This window comes from Falco naumanni, chromosome 2, assembly GCF_017639655.2.
Source record: "Falco naumanni isolate bFalNau1 chromosome 2, bFalNau1.pat, whole genome shotgun sequence".
NCBI lineage: Eukaryota > Metazoa > Chordata > Aves > Falconiformes > Falconidae > Falco > Falco naumanni.
In genome coordinates, this window is record NC_054055.1 from 80,328,355 (window position 1) to 80,349,948 (window position 21,594).

At 41.1% G+C, this 21,594-nt stretch overlaps 1 protein-coding gene across 3 annotated transcripts; it reads right to left on the bottom strand.

The window, feature by feature from the left end:
* Window positions 1–600: 600 nt before the first annotated feature.
* ZBTB21 (zinc finger and BTB domain containing 21) lies at window positions 601–21,234 on the bottom strand. Of its 3 annotated transcripts, none has more exons than XM_040585146.1 (2): window positions 20,508–21,234; window positions 601–8,919 (listed from the first exon to the last, which is right to left on the bottom strand). In XM_040585146.1, the coding sequence occupies exon 2, from the start codon at window positions 8,904–8,906 to the stop codon at window positions 5,736–5,738; it is 3,171 nt and encodes a 1,056-aa protein (XP_040441080.1). In that variant the 5' UTR covers window positions 8,907–8,919; window positions 20,508–21,234; the 3' UTR covers window positions 601–5,735. The 3 variants fall into 3 exon arrangements, with proteins under 3 accessions (XP_040441080.1, XP_040441078.1, XP_040441077.1); XM_040585144.1 differs by lacking the exon at window positions 20,508–21,234 and adding an exon at window positions 19,822–19,950; XM_040585143.1 differs by lacking the exon at window positions 20,508–21,234 and adding an exon at window positions 18,983–19,316.
* Between the last annotated feature and the right edge of the window lie 360 nt (window positions 21,235–21,594).

A 21,594-nucleotide genomic window follows, 5' to 3' on the forward strand; every position in this document is an offset into this window, starting at 1 on the left:
ATGGCAAAGGACAGCAAATGTGGAGTCCCAGAAGCTGAGAAAACCAGCCTAAGAGTTTTCAAAGCTAGGTCTCAACTATTTTGAAGAGAGGAGTCTAGTAGACCCTGTTCCCAAAAGATACAGGGATCATTTTCTGCATTCCACACACTACGTTCCCAGTCAGGGGTTTCTGAAGAGGTAAATACATGCAGCAAAACTGCTTTCGATGAGAGCACTGCAAAACACCACAAACATTCCTGACCATGTATCTTCAAACATCTGGTTCAATCCAGTTTTAGATGAAAGAGATATTCAGTTGACGTAACCTTGCTTCCACAAAGTCCCATTTTAATCACTGACTGCATAGGAATCAGAATTTGGGCTGTGCTTAAGTTTTCAAGAGATTGCCTTGAGCAGCTGATTATCTTGTATTTTCCAGTAAAAGGTTCAGTACTAAAACAAACAAAAAGCCATTATTTTAGCAATGTAAAAACTATAATTTACCTCCAATAAAGAGATCAAAAGATGCTCTTTTATAAATAAAATTCCTATCCCACAGACACAATGGTATGTACAATAACATCACACTTTGCCAAAAGATTCCAGTATAAGACACAGTAATTCAAAAGAAACAAAGTGTAAGTTTATTGGACGCCAACATTTCTTAGTCAAGATCTAAGTAAAGAAACCACACAGTAGAAAAAGTTGTACAAAGCAGCAATGGATTTACATTACATTAAAGAAAAAAGTTACCCTAAGCTATTAAGTCTCAGTCCTAAAAAAAAATGTAAAAACCCATCCTTGTGTATTGAACAGATATAGAATGATTATAAGGTATACAGGATTATAAAGCCAGCTTCTTTTGTCTTACTTCTATAATCCTTTAAAATGACAAGTGATTTTTGTAACTAACTGGAAAATTCTATAGCAAATATATTGGATAATTCCAATTTCTAGAAACTGTAGGAAACTATTCCCCTGTACCCAAGCACTAAAAGTGATCCCATTTTCCTGCTTTTTAAAAAGGGACACTGTCAAGATTAAGCCTTAAAATGTGTACTTTATATGCATTTTGCATGTTACATTGCAAAAGATAGTTTGCTCTGGTTTTATGTATATATTTTAATTAAAGATGCTGCTGCAGTAGTGGGAAGTTTGTGTCTTTAAAAAGTAATGTATGTTGCTGAGAAATTGGAAAAGGAAAAATGGATCGAGTCCTTTCTTCTGGAATAGTGAGAGAGAAAGCAACATGAAAAATAAGCTCAACCCACAGAATTCAGATACATTTTTCAGACACCATTGCAACAATTGAAGATGTCTTTAACAGGCATTTTCATGCCCAAGCAGCTCAAGTGTTATGACTCAATGTTTTAAAATTCTTTGATTTTATTAATATCAAGTATTCTTAATACAGGTAAGTACATTTACTGTATACAACCTTTCTCTTGATAGTGTCCCTTTATGTACAACACTTATAGTACAGTTTTTCACAAGTCATTTTAAATAAACAAGAATCAATGACATTAAAAAATACTATCAGGCTGTGTTCAACAACAACAACAAAAAAGATTTTAACACTGATTATTCATTAACAGCAACATTAAAAAAAGCCAAAACCAACAAACAAAACCCTAAGCTTGGTTTGATTTTTATCTAAATCTTCTGGTAGGAAAATGTAAACAATTTTATTGAACAGTATAGGCACATGCCAGATTACAGGCTCATGCCAGATATTTGCACCCTCTCTGTTAGTGCCAAGAAGTTAGGCATAGTCTGTCCTTATTCCATGTGAGAAACTTCTAGTTTTATCACTGGAAGCTTGGAACAAAAACAGCATACATGTAGATTTAGACCAAACCTGCATGCCCTACTTGGAGGAAAACAAACATCAGACAAATAAATCTACTGGGTATCACTAGAAGGCCTGCCTAAATAGGAAATGCAGGAACAAGTCTCTTACAGCTGTGTTTTGGTTCACAGATAAGGCCACATTTCCATTCTGAAATACACAAGACAAACTCTAGTGTCACCCACTGCTTCAGCAGGTTATCTGCTCAATCGACTGTCACAGGGTGTTTCACTCCCCTTTGCCACCCCCCCCCCCCCCCCAAAACTAGAGACAGTATTATTACTGGTTCATGTCCTTTGTTTTTTGTAAAACTACAGTACTACACCTTAACTGTATATGCAGTTTTTATGTAGAGGAAAACTAATTTTAACATTTGGTTCTAGGACTTAAAAAAAAAAAAAAATCTGTACGTATTTTGCTGCCATTGCTCACTTTCAAGGTTGCTTATGGTCCCAATTTAGCAAAGAAATTAAGCACATCTAAAAAAAATTAAGACTGATCTTAATGGAACTTAGCCATACACTTAAGACGCTTTGCCAACACAGTGCCTGAAAGGCAAAGAAGTCCCCAAACAAAATACATTTCATGGCTCAACCCTGCTTCTTTTAAATGCAATAGAAGTTTCCACTGTACCTCCATTGAAGCAGGATAGTTCTCTGAGATTTATCTGACAGTTTATAAAAATAGCAAAAAAAGAGAAAGAATTAAAGATTCTAATCTATATATTAAAACATCTGCACATTCCTGTCACAAATTTTAAGGAAAAAAGCAAAACACTTTTTATATTTAATAAGAACTCTATCTTTGTGTCACTTGAGTCACAGCTACAAAATTAAACAAAATATGATGAAGACAGGCTTTCGTATCAATACATTTGCCTTTTATTTTGGCTGTGGCCAAACTAGACACTCTTCAAAAGACCTTTATTTATAAACAAGCAACTAACATTTTTTCCATAATTTAACTTCTTAAACATATATTAAAGTTTTATAAGTGGAAGCATATTTATTCCGTATCCTCCAAAATAAACACTTCTATCAAGGGCTTTTTAAGATACTGTATAAAAGCTAATAGAAAACCAGAACTGTTATATAAACATCTCATATTTAAACTTCAGAGATCCTGAATTCCTTTACTAAACAATAGGAACTGAATTTAAAAAAAAACACAGACACACTCAAATTTAAAAACAAAACTTTAAAAGAAAAAAAAAACCCCGAAACATAATAATTAAAGAAAATCTTAGAAGGAGGCTATTTAGACCAAAAATATTTTATGGATTTTTTATAATACATAGTATACTAGGAAAAAAGTCAATGTTTCTTCAAAAATGTTGCACAAGCTTTTGATGTAAAGTATGTGGAATTTATCATCATATTTCCATAGCAGAATCCCAGTTGGAAGTTAGATGACTATGACAAAGCTGAACTAGTTGCCATCGTCCTTTAGAAAGCGCACTGATTTTTAAAAGGCTACATATAAACTTTCAGACTGCTGTGTAGAGGAATAATTGGTGAAAACTCAGGAACCATTTTCAAAAATATGTTCGTATTTTATATGCACAGATTTCTTAAATACATTTAAAGGATACTTATCAAAGCTTTGTTTTTCTGATTTTGTTAAACCAGGTTAAGGGCAATAACCGCTTTAATTTGAAACTGTTTCTGGTAAGAAAGAAATTTAGTCTTATTAGGTGGAGTAAAAAAGTTGATAACTAGAAACGTCACTATTAAACAAGTATTTTGTTTTAACTGCAATATCACCAAAAGAGTTTAACTCATATTCTAACAAATTAGCATAATTGTATTCAGCTACAATTTGCCTGAAAGAGGACAAAAAAGAACAACATGTACTATAAGAAGTGTTTAGTAACAATTCTGGATTTTAATAAAAAATGAAACATAAGTGTCTTGAAACTAACACTGCAATTTTTTGGTAGCTGAAAAAACATCAGGGGGCCATCCTGAGCCAATTCTTTCAAACTTAACTTCAGAAAAAATAATTTAAAACAAAAATCTGTTGGAAAAAATGGTGGCACACTCGGCCTTTCACTGAGAAAAATCTATTCCTGCTGTGCCTAAGGGTGCCCACCCTGATTCTCATATGATACACTTATGCTTAATTTTGCTAAATCTTGGTGTCAGCTTGCAATTCTTCTTACTTTTGAGTCTGGGATGCTGAAAAAAAATTCATGGTTACATACAGAATCAAAGCCTCACTCCTGCTTCCCCTAAACTGGTAACCAAACTCCTGTTGCTTTCAGCAAACAAACACAGACTGAGTTCTGACTACGTAGTGTGGAATGCAATCCCTCTCTCCCAGCCCACACAGGCTAAAAGTACTCAGGATCATAAATACTGTTTGCATCGTTTATGTTCACTTTAATCTGTCACCACTCCATTAAGTTTAAATTCTAGCAGAAGAATTTTTCACTGTTAGTTTACCACCTATTTCTGGGTAAATATTTCTTTTACTTACAGAATAATTTGGGACCCTTACTACAGCTTCTGGTAAGTATCTGTGATCCTACTGACACTAAACGCTCCAGCTGTGATTTGAGGTAAAATAATGGAACCACACAGAATATCTGCAGCCCATCTTTACCATGTTTTTCAACAAATTAGAAAATTGCAACACAGTATCACATATGATAGAAAGCGGCAGAAAGAAATATTCTATGCATTGTATTCATAAAATGCAGTGATTGTAGTGTGATGTTTTTTCCTCTGCTTTGAGCTGGATATGTATGCTTAATACAAATTTCAAATACATACTTCTTCATTTATACAGCTGTCTATATAAATATTTACATTTTTAGGTTTTGTTAAAACATATCTTTGTACTCACGGCCAAGCTTATTACTGTGTGTTGGCACACAACTCATCTTCTGTCCCTTAATGAACTCTTTTTTTATTTAACAGTTATACATTCCTTTGTAGTTAGAATTACAAACAGTTGTACAAACAGTGGAAACAGAATTACGAAAATTGTCTGATATCCATTCAATCTCAGTTCATACTATAAACGGTACCATTTGCATTATGATGGCTGTTAATACAATGACTTTAGCTACCTAAGTATCTATAGTAAATTAGTCTTTGGGACATTATATAAAGCAAAGTACACTCCCCCCCCCCCCACCTCCCCCCCCCCCAATTTCCCTTAGAAACTTATAATTAAATGGCTGAAAGCAGGCTTGCTGCTACTTTTTTATATAAAATCTTAGTAATAATATTGCTGACTTTAGATTCTATTTTAATTTGCACAAGTTCCATATAACAACAAAACAATTTATGCTCCCTTAAAATATCAAACATTCGTATCCAATAACATCAGGATTACTCAAACTTGAGGTTTATTTGTTATTGCTAAAGGTTTCTAAGACCTAAGTCAATACAGCAAGACACTCCATCCACTTCCTCCCTAACTGCAAGTGCATGGCAACTATTTATATGGAGCTTGCGTGTTGGTTTCTTTTAAAAAAAATTAATGACGTTGGTTACAGTATTTCACTACTATAAACTCACAGTTAGAATCCAAATTGTTGTTGCTCTTTCATTTAATATATAACTTTATATATAATACACACGCACACACCAACATCACAGGATGAAGATCCATGCATACAATCCAGATGTGATCATATTTCAGTGTTAAATGAAATAAAAATTATTCTGTTACTATTAGATCCCAGGCCACAGTATTTTAAATTACTCTGCTTTCTGCCTACTATCGAAGTTAATTTACCTTAATCTTCAAATTCAAGCAGCACCACAAATTCCAAATTTGTCGTCATCATCATTATCGTTGTTTTGATCCTCTTAAATTTATACATAGTTTATATAGCATCATCTGAGATCCTGAACACAGCCTCCACTGAACCAGCTTTTTAAGGTACTTATTAAAGCTAATTGTGTGTTTGTTCATGGCTCCAAAGACTAAAAGCTGTCTTGAAAGTTCTATGACAGAGTTTACACATGTATTGTCTTTTGAACGTGATTGCTGAGAGTGGTGGAGCATGATAGAAGAGTGTATCTGACTCCTGCGGTACAAATAATTTTTCAGTAGTAGTGGAGCTTTCAGACAAGCCTGTTGGACTATCAGGCTCCAAAGGCTGGATTTTGGGGAGGGGTGGGGGTGGAGGTAAGGGTGGTGGTGATGGGGAATTCGCTGGTGGACATATCTCAGGCTCCTTATTTGTGGACTCCTCTGCAGCCTGTGACATATGAGACTGGAAGTGACTCCACAGCCGGAAATTGGTTCGGAAGGCCTTGTTACACACATGGCAAATAAATGGCTTCACAGAGCATAAGAGCTCTTGGTGACGCTCCAGCTGTTTGCGTACAGTGAAAATCTTCCCACACTTTTCACAGGGCCACAAACCAGCATCTTTGTTGGAGACTACTTCCTTAGGTTCTCTGCTTGTCTCAGTGACCTCATCCTCTATATCATCTGCTGGTTCTTCTTTGATTTGAATTTTAAACTGCTTGGAAACACTTAAGTCTTCAGGTAGGCATGAGGAATCTTCAGAATCAAAATTTATTTGTTCTGACGAATCGCTGAATACACCATCTTCCTTTGCAGCAACAAAATTGTTCATTTTATTGGATTCTGATTGAGGAGGCAATCTTGATGAACTCGTTATTTCTCCATTGTGATCCAGGATAGGTAAAGAAAAGTTCTCTGATGGAGCCATTGTGTTTTGATTGTGAACTTCAACTTGATGACGCCAAATGCTAAAGGATGATTTAAAGGTACGCATGCACTCAAGACAGGTAAGCTTCTTGTATTCACACTTGCTTTCATGCTCATGCTTCAGCTCTGGAGAAGAAAATCTAAGGCTGCAGTAAGGACAGACAGTAGCATTTCTACAGAGTCGTTCATGATTTCCCTGTTCAATAAGTGAAGAGAGCTTAGCATTGCAGAGACGGCACTGATAAACCTCTTTGTTTTCTACTGGACTTTCAATATGAATATGATCTTTCTGCTTAGGAGCCTTATTTCCTCCAATTGGTTTCTCCCCTGGGTGCATTTTTATGTGCTGTTTAAATTGCGAAAGGAAACGATAAGCTTTCCCACAGTAGCTACAAATATAGGCTCCTTTGGTTCTCGATCTTAAATTCCTTTTGATGACTTGTTGTGCTTGTGAAGCAGACTGTCCCTGAAAACCTTGTTTGCCACGTCTTAGTTTAACAATCAGAGCTTTCTTGATTTCTCTCTCTCTTACTATATCGATCAGTTTTCTTTGGAATTTTTCATCCAAAACAGCATGGGAACTGGAAGCTGGTGAGGGATTCTTCACAATTCCATGTTGTGTCTGACAGTGCGTCCACACTTTGAAATTTGTGTGAAATCTCTTGTGGCATATGTCACAAGCATAGGGCTTCTCTGGATTATGATACATATTAACATGACGATGAAGACCTGCTGTTGATCTGAAAATTTTAAGGCAGTGCTTGCATTTAAATTTTTTATTTGGTCTTGCTTCTTCCATCTCACTGTATTCATCTTTACTGACATCAGAATCAGGAAAATCAGCATCAAGGTGCGTAGGGCTTGAGCCTTCCTCAAAGTTATCTTCTGACCCAGGAGAACCCTGCTCATCTGCCTTCAGTTTCTTAAATGGTAGTCTTCTATCAGCTTGAAATCTTTTTGCTGGAAGTCTACTTGGTTCCTTATGATTATCCTCAGTTTTAAAAGGAAAGTCTTTATTTGTTGATGCTGAAGCATCGCCCACTGTAACTCTTATTATTTCGGCAGGATCTGAAAGTGGACTGCTAGGTTCAGTTTTTATTTGTACCTCTGTGAAAGGGGAAGCAACCTCCCTATCAGTTGACTGAGAGGCACTGAAAGACCTAAGGCGATGTGGGTGTATTACCTGTGGTTTTTCATCTAAGAGTAACTTCTCTGATGACTCTTTCAAGGATGACTTTTGAGATACAACATTAAATGTCTTCTGGGAATCGTTAGTTCCCGGTGAGGAGGATGATGATACCTGTGAAGGTTTTAGGTCAACAGAAGGTGAGTAAATAGGAACTTGGCTGTCCATGGACAGTGACCTTCGAAGGAGACTTTTTACAAGTGGCCCGCTTCTGTCAATACTTTGGTTTTCTGGACCAGATCCACTGGATGGGATTACTAGCCCTAACTTTGAGTAGTATAGCAAATTCCTGTCTTCACCTTGACCATTTCCTTTTCCTGCCTCTCGCAACAAAAACGTCGATTCTGATGTGCCATGCAGAGACAAGACTGGTGGGCGCAGTCTTTTTAATGACATCTCTGCAGCCTTTCCTCTTAAAAGCTGACCACTGCTTCCTGGTTCATCGCTCGCAATTTCTTTCTCTGCTAAAGGCATCTGAGGCAGTACTGTGTTCCTTTTCACTAAACCACCTCTGCTCTGATCCTCCACAGTTCCAGAAGTTTCGTGAAGCTTGGTATAGCTCACAGGGCTTTCTTTCAGCCATCTCCTTTCAGTCAGTGGTAAGTTGTGAAGGGTTTCAGGTGGTTTTGTTACTTGTGGTCTACTGCTAGTTTTGACAGCAACAGAGGGTGAAGGTTTAGAAGTATGGCTTAAATCATGTGTTTGATTTATACTTTTTGCTTGTGCTTCAGTTCTGTTCTGACAGACAATGACACTTCTCTTCTGAGAACTACTTTCATCTTCATCTTGATACACTATTTTCTTAATGGGGCAAGCTGGAAAAGGAGCTTGAGGACTCTTAGAAACAATGTTTGTAAGAAAGGATATTCCAAGACTGTAGCCCAGTTCTTGCACAGCTGCAAGACTGCCTTTCTCAATGAACAAGGATGAAGAATAAATGTAGTTTAACACGTTATCAAAAGCATCTGGCTCACAGAAGTCAAGTTGAAACACTGACTGACATTCATTCTCCTTATTCGTGAACAGAGTCTGGAAGTATTCACTGCTGGCGGCCAGAACGTTTTTATGAGCTCGAAATTTCTGATCTCCTACTATAAGAACAACATCACACAGCTGTCCCTTTAGACGCTCCTCATTCAGTGTGCTTAGAAGCGAAATGGCATGTGCTGGATTTATGTAATGCAAGAGCCCCTCCATGATTCTGATGTTTCTGAAAGAGAACAACAACAAAAAGAAGTTGTAGGTTGCCTTGTTAGAGATAAACACACCTAATCCCTCTGTACTCGATACACTGGCTAAACTGCCATCAATAGCGCTGAAGAAAACATCTTGTTTGGAGGAAAGGTATGGAAATGAACACTGTTACCTGCAATAGATGCACAGGCACAAAAAGAGCCCACTTCCAAATACACTGCTAATCGCTGACCTTACACCAAGAATATTACAGTATTACACCTAACTAACTTGGGGGTGGGGGTGCTGTGTTCCCTTCCTGCAGTGTACCTATCCACATGAAGGAACAGTTCAGTCATTTCACTCTTGATCATCTTTTTCTCAACTTTAGCTTTGTGAATATCTACCTTGACAACTGCACTGATAAACTCTTGAATCAGGTATCTAAAGTTTAGTTCTGTCAAGTCACTTTTCTGAGGCTAAGCAACCCTGACAGTCTCCTGCTGACTAAACAAATTAACAGGGTTTTGTTTTCATTTTTAATAGGATGATGGAAAAGGCATTAATACCGGGAAGGGAAAAGGAAGCAGGATTATTGTCTGTAATCTAGATTAATTCATCATGTTTGATTATGCTTAGGAAGTGTTGTTAATATACACTTCTAGCTATCAAATATGTGTCACAACTGCACTGACAGGATCTAGTTTCTTGGAGATGTCACAATTATAATTGAAGTATCCCTGCATTGCTTTGTTCTAGCTTAAAAGCAATCACAGAACTGAACCTCCATGTTACTTATTAGCATAAAAGCACTTTATGCCCATAAACCATATACTTGAGGAACAGTTACCCTCAGATGCATCCAAGAGTACAATAAGCACAAATTAAACTGTAGAAATCTCTCCATGTTCCATATGCTTCAAAACATAGCTCACTGCATACTACAGGATGCTTCAATAACTCAATAGACTGCTCCTGATTAGATCTTAACAAAAGAAGAGAATCAGGTTTTAACCTAGTTTAAACAAAGAGCTTCTGTGGCATGAATTGGAATGTATATATTTGTGCACATGCACACACAGAGAGAAATCAGCAATATCCAATTTTCTTTTTTTTTTCATGGACACCCTTACAATTCCATTCAAGTTAACCTGTAAGAGTCTGGAGACTACCTTACTCTATGGTGGGAGTAAAACAAGTCGATGTGTCTGGTAAAAGCAATTCTCTTCTTTTTACAGCTGATTTGAAAAACTACTCTTTAGTTTATAACTTACACATGAAGTATGCTACTACAACAAAAAGGTTTCACTGTTCATCATCTTACAAGCAAACCTGAAAAGTTTATCAAAATGAAAAACTATTAAGAAGCTGTAACCCCATGGTTAATAGATGAGGGTGATAAATCTTACAACTAATGGACATAAATAAGTGATCAGAGTTTAAATTGGTATTATTGAGAAATGACTTAAAGGGTGCAGCATACAGTGTTTCACAGCACTGATCACAACACAGGACTGAGCTACCACTTCTACATCTGAAACTACTGAATGAGTTAATAGTGTCTTGGCAACAGCAAAAGCAGAATTCTCTTTCCTCACCAGGTCTTTACTGACTGTTTCAGTGTCTTGCAGTGTCATTTCATAAACACTAATTTATCCTTAATTCACCTCAGATAATTATAATGCACAATCCCCCCACACCTCCATCTAAAAATAGCAGAGCAGTCAAGCTTCTAAGAATTTGAGAAGCCAATCTGTTTTGGTTTGCTTTCTGTGTTTTGCTTCAAAGTACTGTATGGGGCTGGGTGAGCAGGGTGTGAGTGCACTACCCTTCTCCTTTGTGGATGCCACTGCAATTTAAAGCGGTGGAGTCTGGCTGGCCCTAATCCAGTCTCGTGGTCTGAGCACCCATTAACACTCGGGAGCGTTATTAGAACAAGTGTTCCAGGAATTCATCTTTTCCTTTAGCTTCCTCTGAAAGAAGCTGAATTTGCAAACTCAAGTGATTCTTCTGGATGCAAGTTGCAGCATGTTAGATAGAGATAACAGATCAACAGTGTGCTTATGAAGGAAACTTGAACTAAAACAGTATTGCAGAGACACCCAACAGAAGTTGCTGCAGAACCCATACTTCAAGGACACTGTGGGAAAGGAGCATATTAGTCAAATGTTTTGAAACATTTTCAAATCTTTAATTTTAATCTGCTTTACCCAGGCCTTGTGTTTTGTGTAATACATTCTCAGAATAAACACCATGTAATTGCTGTGTGTTCCTCAGTAATGCTATTAGTAGAGACATGTAAAATCTGTATGTCTAAAGCACCGTCCAACAGTCTCCCATCCTTCTTTCTACATTCTCCTTTTTTATTCATAGAACACCCTCAAATTATTACATTAAACAAGGCAGAGATAAGCATCCCACTACAATCCTCCCTTTCATTCTCAGAGCAGTCTCTTCTGTCCAGTGAAGAAGCCAATTGTCACTTTAACAGTAACCAAGGCTGCAACATACACAAATGGCAAGGGACCGAATTAATCCTGCAAAGGCAGCTTTAATCCTGCGATTTCCTAATACAAGTGCTTGACTTTCAGCTTAATTGCCTTTAAACACAGCAGTCAGAAATAAAAAAAGCTATGATACTTCAAGAAACAAAACCAGAACCGGTTTGCAGAACCATTTCAAGACATTTACACAGATCATCTTAAAGCCTGAAATACTTGGATGTAAAACCCCCTCAAAGATCACCAGTGTAAATGTAAAATGGTATTAAAATTCCACTACATGAACACTTTTCAGTAACAAAGTCAATCCATGACATTCCTGCTCTTTTGTTCATCGTATCTACACGCTGCTGTTGACTCCTCCAGCTGTGCCAGTACAAATATTCACAGATCTCTATAACACAGCAGATCAGACAATAAATAAAAACCAAATAATATTTATTTTCAAATGCCGGTCAATTTTTATATTAAACCACAATCTCAAGAACCATTGCATTGGCATAACTGAATAGGCAGCAGATAGTGGCAGCAGAGCAGCTGTAGGAAGACAAGAACTCCTTACAACAGTTTCTCATCAAAGTCAATGCTCGGCTGACAGTGCACAGCCCTGACACAGAAGGTGTGCCTAGCTATTGAGTAGATAACAGGACCACGGCAGTCTCTTGTAATACTAGATTTGATTCCAGGCGTTGAGGACTCATACTTCCTCAGCTGAAGATTATTTTGCCATTGAGTACCTAAGCTCTTTCCTCCAGAGAATCTGTTTCTATTCCCTTCAACCGTTTCTTCCAGTCATCTTCACTACTGACTGGAAACAAAAGCTTTCCTCTTTTCTTCCGTCATGTTCAGGTGACATCAAGGAAACTGTAGGAGCATATCAGAAATTCTCTCATTGTCTGTGTTCAGGCCCCACATGCTATAGCAGCTGCTGGTCCTCAGGAGCAACAGTGATGACAACACTCCAGAAAGGGTGAGTGCAGCAGGAACACCTGCAACCTGCCTTCAGGAGGCCAAAGAGAGATTTTAGTGTCAATCTTCAACAGCCCTCTACTGATCTCAGCAAACTAGATTTCAGAAGCCTAAGTACCATGCTTAGTACAAGCTTTATTTTACTTTATTTTTTGAACAAGGAGAGAAAAAGACACCTCTACTAGTTCAAAATTACTTTCTGCAAAAACATAATCTTTACTTGGGGAAGCTCTTCACCAGAAAAACATGAAAAAGCTTAACCTTTAGCCCAGCAGTTTATTATCTTCGACAGCTACCTGCCTTTGAAGTGGCAGTTCCACTTTGTTTCCTCTGTCCCTTACTCTCACATCTCCTCCCAGCCCTGTGGTACCCTCCTCCTCTTCACCAGCTGTGCTGCTCATTTGACCTCCCAGTAAGTTGATTCAGCTCCCTAAAATGAAGCAGGAAACAAGCAAAGAAAAGCAATCCAGCTTTTTATACCTGTTTGCTATTTTATAGGTTATCAGCTTAATCGGCTCACTGAGAGGTCAGATGAGCATCACAGCTGCATTCTTTGTCAGCAAATTGTTCAATCGGCTTTGCCCATCTGAAACTTCACCTCCAGAAACAACGGTCACCAATGCTAAAACTTTACAGATAGAATGAGGCAGATCTTTGTGTGAACAGTTTCAGTGTAACTGCTTACATTTGCAGACACACAAGCAACTAAAGTAACATGTTGCCTGCTGACTCCCCTTATAATGACACAGCTGTCAGCTAAAGCCATGTTAAGAGCATGCTGGGGGTGGCAGTGGGAAAGACTTACGTTCTGCAACATTAATAAGATGCAGTGTTGCAGCAAGGAGGCGCCAGGGCTGTGAGAAACTGCAGTTAGGAGAGAATACAAGGAAGGAGGAGGAAACATACAGAGAGGTAACAGGCAACAAGGGAGACCGAACAGGGGTTTCAACAGGGAAAACATACATAAGATGTGTGGTGGGGGCAAACCCACTAAAAATCCCAAAGAAACATGGATTATAAGACTCAGCCAAGAAATACAAGTGACTTTCTGGGGTATCGCCAGGTAAATGCAAGAATGTCATGCTCAGCTGTGTGCTTTGCAGAGGATTTAATGGTTCTTGTAATTCATGCACCATTTCAGACACAAGGGGGGGAAAGGTACCATTACTCATCAAGAGTCCAGATGCAAAAGAAACCTACACTGCTTAAACTTTTACTCAAGGATCCTATGCTGGATTTTATTATTTGAGTTTGAAAACAGTTTGTCAAATGCCTCTTCTCCCACCAACTGCATTTGCAACATACTCTCCTACAATACACATATATTTACAGACATACACACCCTTACACCCCCCTAAAAGCTTTGTGTTAAAGCTCCAAATCTGCAGAGCAAGAGTGTGCACTTCTGTAATCTTTTTCTAACTACATAGTTGAGTAATCTCTTGCTGCAGGTTTGGGGATTCTGTCTTCCTGCATTTAATGAAATGTGATTTCAACTGCTCTTGCTGTTTACCACTGCAGACAATACTGTGAACTTTCTCCATGAAGACAAATGTTTTTCATTTCCAATAGGTCAGCAGCAAGGACAGACTCACTGGTATGAAGACAGGCATAAAATTAGATTAATAATATATTTGCTAGTGTGTGAAATTTATGTATTAATTTCCAGCTATTTATCCTCCACACATACAGAAGTAGAACTTTAGGGAAAAGAAGAAATTCTGTAATATTTGTGCAGTTCTCTATTTTGCCCTCCGCCAGAGACAAATAATTAGCAGTTATCCTGATACAGACTAGAAATTCTCTTAGAAATTAAAGGCTGCTTTTCATATTCAGATCATACCCATAGTTTGACCAATTGACACTCAAAAATAGCTCCTCCTGACTTGCAGCAAACCACAAAATGTCAGAGTAACACCACAAAGCTCTATTTGTCCTTCTCTTTCTTGTTTACAAACAAGCAGCAGCTAAAGGTGCAATTTCATCTTGCTCTCAGTCCAGTCTAACTACAGGTCACTCCTGCAAGCAGCAGTCCACATCTCCTCCCCACTAAGGACGGACTAACTTGCTGTCAGATCAGTGAACTGATCCAGCTGACCATGGGATTGTACAGCTACTGGATCTGAGGGAGAGGGCAGGAATGAGCACCGGCCGTGAGCTTTTCTGATTCTTCTTGAAAGAGTTCAAGATTGAAACACAACAAACACAGTTTGACAAAATAATTGTCCTGGCCTCAGTGCCTCGACTGAAAAGTAACTCATCATCCCTATTGCTGTAAACTAAAGCAAGAGACTAAAAAAAGTTTAAAACCTGTTTCCCTAAGGAGTTCGTCAGTTTTCATTCTCACATTTCGTAACATTGCCATTAAACTCTCTGATGGGACAAGACTAACACTCTTGATGGCCATATAATTTAAGCACTTACAAAAACCTCACCCCCAGAAATATTTAACTTGATTTTTTGGTAAGAGATGCAGGAAAACAAGAATTTGAAGACAGGGAGACATATACCCCCTAAACGTGTACACTTGTACTCTTTCTACAGGTTGATTTTATTATTTTATTGGTAATGCTGAGATATACTTACCAAATCAAATAATATTCAGATACCTGCTCTACTGTATGAGCCACTCTTTCTTTGTTTAACTGGCCCAATTCACAATAAAATCTTGTCTACATACTGCTTTTCATTTTGCTGGTATAATTAAAATTACAAACCCTAATTGTGGGGTTTATTTCTATTAATATAATTAATAGAATAATATAATAAATAGAAAAATATTTATATTAATATAAAGGTGCTTTTTACAGGCATAGTATATTTTAGATGGGAAGAGAAGCCAATTATACCCATATAAGGTACTTTTCATAATTGTGTTTGCACTAAGGTTTCTGTAAGAAAACAAGAGATAGGGGAAAAAGTCATGCACTTCATCTGAAACATGCAGAACTAATACAGAAGCTGACCCTAAAAAGTTGCCAAGTGAGAAACTTATGATTCAGGGAGTACAGGTATCTTCCACCCGCTGAAGGGATCCAAAGAAAACACCATTCAGTCATCAATAACTATTGGCAAGATACTGGGAAGGCAATACAGGATACTGTAAAAGGGGAAAGACAAAAGCAATTTTACATGAGTTTTACGTAACAGATTTACAAGGTCATAAATAGCATGTGGAAGATTTTCAGCTTAGTCAAAGTCCACCTGCATTTGGACGTAGGCAATGTCTCACATACTCTTTAAAAAAATCTTCCTCCATGAACAAGAACACTATGTATTTTTTCTTTATTCCTTAAAAGGATTTATGGGAAAGGAGCCGGTCCTATTCTCACTGAACTTCCAGGGAATTTGGCCATTGACCTCAATAGCTGAAGGACTGTACTCAAAGTTATGTCCTAGCACAAAATAAACAAATTCCCTTTGGTTGTGACATGTAGATGAAGCTGTGGCAAACAGTGATTAGAAATCACTGTAATTCTGCTCCTTTTCCTTCTGTTTCTTAATTTACTTTAAAATTCTTTTTGTAGGGCATATTTACTGTACCAGGTACGCTATTCTCGAAAAATTCTCCAAAAGATACTCCCAAATGTATTCAGACCAGAATGCCAAATAGTCTACCCCGGAACTTTTTAGCTGGTGGGCATCCACCCCACTGGGACTGCTGGTACACTCCTTGTTCCAGCATACTGTGATGTCAGGCTTGGTCCTGGCCTAGGCATGAGTCACACAGTGCTGGAGGGAAATCAGAGTTAAAAGGATGGGGGGGTCAGGGGCTGGCAGGGACACTCACTGTCCCCTGTGTTAGAACTGTCCCTGTGCTAGCCACAACTTATCAGAGAGATTACTGAGAATGAATTGCAACCTAAAGATTACTCATGATGTTAAGTGCTGATGTAGGATAAACCACGGGTAAAGAGATTAATGCTCTGAGACGAAGAAGGGGAAAATACTTCTTCCTTTCCCGAAGAATGCAATTTAAATATATATGAATTACTATGAAAGGCCAAGTGTCACAATATTTTTTGAAATTTGACTAACGGATTTTTCATGCCTTTTCACCACAGATTGTACATAAAGATTTTGCAGAAAAGAGGTGTGGTGTTTCACCAAATCTCAGAAGGATAAACCCCTCAACAATCACAACCAGGTGATTTTAAAGCTTTATTTTTGATGGGCTGTAAGGCTGCTGAACTAACTGGTGGTGGTAGTAGCAGAGGCAGAAAGAGTTTAGGAAGGTAGAAGAGTTGTTCAACACTTCTCTTGTTCATAAAATATGCCTGAACTATCTTAGAACAACATCATACATAAAGTAGCCAATAAGCAAAGACAACAGACAATGGGGTTTTTTATTTCATTGCTGAATTAAAGAAAACAGAACTGCTGCCTTAAATATTATCAGTAAGGAAAAAAACTGGAAGAAAGATTACAGTGCATAACTAGTATTAAATCTACACCATAAATATTTGGGGAAAGCAACTCCCTCTGCATAGAATATCTATTTTAAAGCAGGGCATATTGCAGTCTTTCCACTTTCAACAAATGATTTTGCTGCCTCTGAAGATTCCAGCCCCCACTTCCAAGGATCTCAGATCATTAAATGTAGCAGAGTTCATTATGAAACAGCTCACTTGCTCAAAAGTTGACAATTTCTTTTAATGAGAGCTGGAAATAGCTGCAACTGTAGTGTGTGACTCACAGTAAGTACCTCCCAGTGCAGCACAAACCATATGGTGGCTACAGCCCAGTTTCCTCCCCTCAACCCCTCCTTCCTCTACCCGGTAAGTCTACACTTGTTTATAGACCATAGTTATCACTATTTGGCAGTTAAAACAACTTTCAAAACCTTGAAAACCATAATGGGAAGATACTTAATTATTTTTTTTTGTTACGATAACTACTTCACAGCTACTGAAGTTCAAAAAGAAACTTCAATACAGTATGAAATCTCATGGCTTTCTGTAAAGTCACCCTTTTAAACCCCAATGTTGGCATGCCTGTAACTATTTTTAAGGAAAACATCGTCAGCCATTATTATGAAGATGAGCAGAGCACCAACTGTTCAATTCTCTGTGTCTCTAGCATCACACACACAAAACCCATGAGCTCACAAACCCCAGTATCTTTGTGTTATCAAGCTTCTAGTGATAAAGGAGGGTTCTCAGTCCTGAGAAACGTGCTGAATTTGAGTCAGCTGAGAGCATCACCCTGCCACTTGGACCCTACACAATAGCAAAAGGAAGCACAAAAGTTCACATTTATCATGCTTTTGTACCATTAAATATACAGCACAAAGAGGACTTCAAGAACTTCTTACAAGTTATCGCCCCTTTTTATATTAAGTAAGGCTGCCAATACATACTAAAGGATAAGTTACCTTAAGTGTTAAAAAAGCACCCAACTCACAATGCCTTTAATCCTATTTTGGATCACAGGGCAATGTTGAAATTAGTGGAGGAACAAGAGCATCACTGAGAGCAAGAGACAAGATCACTCACTCTCAGTTCTGATCCCCAGGGGTTATCTTGGCTCCAGCAGGCTCAGGGGAGCTCCCAGCTGAAGAAACCCTAATAAATCCTGGTCTGGCACACATCGTTGTAAGTGAAAACTCCAGAGGTTGTAATTTGTGACATCTCCTTGCAAGTCCCTTCTTAGAACCTGCAAACGACTGTTCTTAAATGTTCACAATCCAGTCAGGTTGGGTGGGTTTTCTACACATAGTGTAAACCAAATGTTCTTACAGATTACAACGAGATTACAACAGTATAGCACATGGGTAATAAAATTTCTGAGAGGAAGGGATGTCAGATCCCCTTCCACCCAAAAGATGGCCACATAATTTGTTTTTTGCAAACCAGGTTTATAAAAACAGTTGCCAAAGTTTGCTCAAAACTTCCCCTTAAGAACATCAGCATAACCCTGGTGGAAAATTTTAGCTGAAGCCGTTAGCTCACGAGTTTGACCAAAGTCGGAACAGAACACTCTAATTGGTAGTGTTCAGGCAATACAAACAAAGCAGTACTAAATTTACCTGTAATACATATTTACCACTCCTGATTTAATATCAAAAACCTTGTTGTACAAAAAGGCATTCTGAAAAAAAATACCTATTTTCATATTAACATATATGGATAAAAATGCTAACTACAACTTAACTACAAGATTCTTCACTGTATTTACCAAAAGTCGTGTGATTATGTAATTCATCACAATCTCTTCTTATACCTACAGCCTACTTCCCTCTTCCACTGCAAGTCCAACAACAAAACAACTGAACAGGTTTTAAAACACGTGCTGTTTAATTATTATGAAGAGCTTACTCAGTACACAATGAGATTCCACAGTATTTCCCATCTTGTAATAATGCCTTTAAATTTTCTTGCCATTTGATACTTTACATGAGCCACATCCAATGCGGACATAAGAAGAGTCTGGACTTTAAAGAGCATTAAAGTAAAATTCGCTCGGACAGCCACGATTGGGTAAAATACCTTCCACTGCTCTCTGCAAATGCCCAGCACCCGCTGGTACACACTGCAGAGAATTTTTTTACTGGTCTAGGAGATGTACTTTTTCCTACTCGTGAATAATACAGCCAAAGAGCCCTTGGACTAGTAAAGCTACACTTAATACCTGCATGTGCTTAAGGTCGCAGGAACCTTGCTGGATTGCTTTCCGCCCTGCGGTGTGCAGGCTAGCGTGGCTCCCCCCTCACGGCACACCGGGGAGGGCCTATGACACTGAGGCACAGCCCTCCCGGAACCTGTCATGGTTACGGATCAGATCAGAGCCGCTGTCCGCCCGGGCGCGAGTCGTGAGCCGCAGCTCCCGCAGGCGGCGGGCGAAGCGTCGGTACCACCAATGCGGGGCGACGCCACGGCCCCCTGAGGCGGCGCCGCCCGCCCGCCCGCCCGCCCGCCGGGAGCAGCGCAGGTAGCGCGGCCGCTCGCGGCCTCCCGCCATCCCACGCACCGCCCCAGCGAGGCCTGGGCCTGCGCCCGCTCCCCGGCTCCCCCTCTCCTCTCCGCACCGCTCCGCTCCGCCCCCCGCCGGCGAGGGCGCCGCTCCGCATGCGCCGTGCGGGCAAGCCACCGGCGGCGCGGCCCCCGCTGCGGCCGCCGCGCAGGCGCCGTTCCGCGGGATCCCGGCGCGGGGCGGGGGGCGGCACGCGCGCCCGGGGGGCGGGGCACGCGCAGAAGGCAGCCCGGGCAGGTCTATGTGGCGGGCGTGAGCCGGCTCGGCGGGTAGCGGCCGGTCCCTCGCAGCGAAGGGAGCATGCGCGGAGCCGAGGGAGGCGCGTTTCGTAACCGGCGCATGCGCAGTGCGCCGCTCGGGGACCGCAGCCCCGCTCGGTGGGGGAAAAAAAAAAAACCACCTCAGAGTTACGTCAGGAAAAGACGCCTTTGTACACGGGGAGACCCAAACGGCGCGGGCAGCCCCCGGAACGGGCGCGAGACGCGGCCGTTACTCACCCTCTCCGCCGCCAGCCGCGCCCCCCCCTGCTGCCCCCCTCGGCGCCTCCTTTCACGGTTCGCCCGCGCGCGCTGCTGCCACCGCCGTGATTCCATCCATCTTGAATTTGACGTCATCCCACACCAGGGATGAGGTCATCGAAGGGAACGCTCGTCACGTGCGCAGCGCTCCGATTGGCCGGCGGGGGAGCGGGGGGCGAGGCGCTGGCGCGGCGGGGAGGGTAGCGGCTGGAGACGGTTACGGGGGTTCCCCCACCCGCCGCCCCTCCCCCACGAGCGGCGCGGCGGCCGCCGGCCCTCCCGCACGCACGCGCGTGGCCTCCCGCGGCCGGCTCTCGCGCGGCGGGGAGGGCGCCGGACGTGTGGGGGCTCCCGCCCCGCCCTGCCCTGTCCCCCCCGTCCCCCCCCCCCCCCCCCCCCGCCCGCTAACGGCGCGGCGCGCGCGGGGGGGGGGGACCGGAGGCAGCCGCGGCGGGGCGGGGGCTGACCGGACGGCACCCGGCGGGGACGCGGACAGGCGGGTGACCCGCCCTCCGCCGCGCCACCCCACCCCCGCTGCGGGGCCGGCGGCGGTGGGATTCGGTGGGGCACCGCTGCGGGCACCCGCGCCCCCTCGCCGGGCCGGGCCCCGCGTGCTGCGGGCGGGGGTCGGGAGGCCTCCGCGGGCAGCTTTATTTGCAGTTCACCTGATGTACTGGCCTGCTTCGCGGTACCTGCTTGGTTTGTTTGCTCGGGTTTGTTTAACTCGTGGTTTTCGCAAACGTTATGGGGGAAGGTCCGTTTCTGGTGGCGCGCACGTGGCGTCCTTGCAAGCTGGCCCACCGCTCCCTGGTGGGGGCAGGGCGCAGGCACAGGCCCTGGCGGATTTTGGCTCGGACCCCTTGTAACGGCTGTGCTCATTCATCTCGATGTGATTTGAAACGTTATAATGGGCGTTATCTTTGCTTTAGGCTTGCTTCTCGTTGAAATTATCCACTTTGAATTAAATACTTGAATAGGGCTTTATGTGTCAAAATACAAGTATTAAAATAGAAATCGGAATTAGGAGATTTGCCGTGTTTTTGTTGAAGGCTGCATTATCTTTTCATTAAGGACAGCTTGAATTCTAGAGATTAATATCTAATCCGCATACATGTTTTCAAACAGTGTGCTTTTAGATATTCCACCTAAGTCACAAGTACTCGAGGCAGCTACTAGAATTTCTGTAATGTGTTTAGTGCTGTGTTTAAACCTTTTTGCCAAGGTTTTGTTGCAAACGGACTAAACCTGGTGCAAGAAAAATGGCGATGTACCTCACTAGGTCTAGCTCCTCTTTCCCCTCCCTGGATGTATTTTTTCTCATCGCTGGCTCAAGGCAAACTTGCTAAGCTGCCTGTTAAAAGTGGTTGGGTTTTTTTTTTTTTCCTTCAGACTTGTGCCGCTGTTGCTTCTGCCCTGAGTGTGGCTCTGATGAGCTGGTGTGAAAACGAAGCGAGCTGCTTGGTTTCACCTGGAATAGTTCCCCAGCCTCGTTTGTTGAGCGGGTGTGCAGACAAGTGCTCTGTCCTAATGGGGCCTACTGTGGTAATGGGACCAAACAACTAGGGAAGTACTTGGATCTGTTCACATGAACAAGTGTATGCAGTGACACTCTCTGTGCTGCCAGTGAAACATTTGTGAAGCTAAACAGAGCTCATAAATCTAGCAAGGCTGGGCCCTGATAACTTTTTTCATACGTACTCGGTTATTTCTCAGCCAAGCAGAAACAAACTAGTCTTGCATATTTTCTCTTCC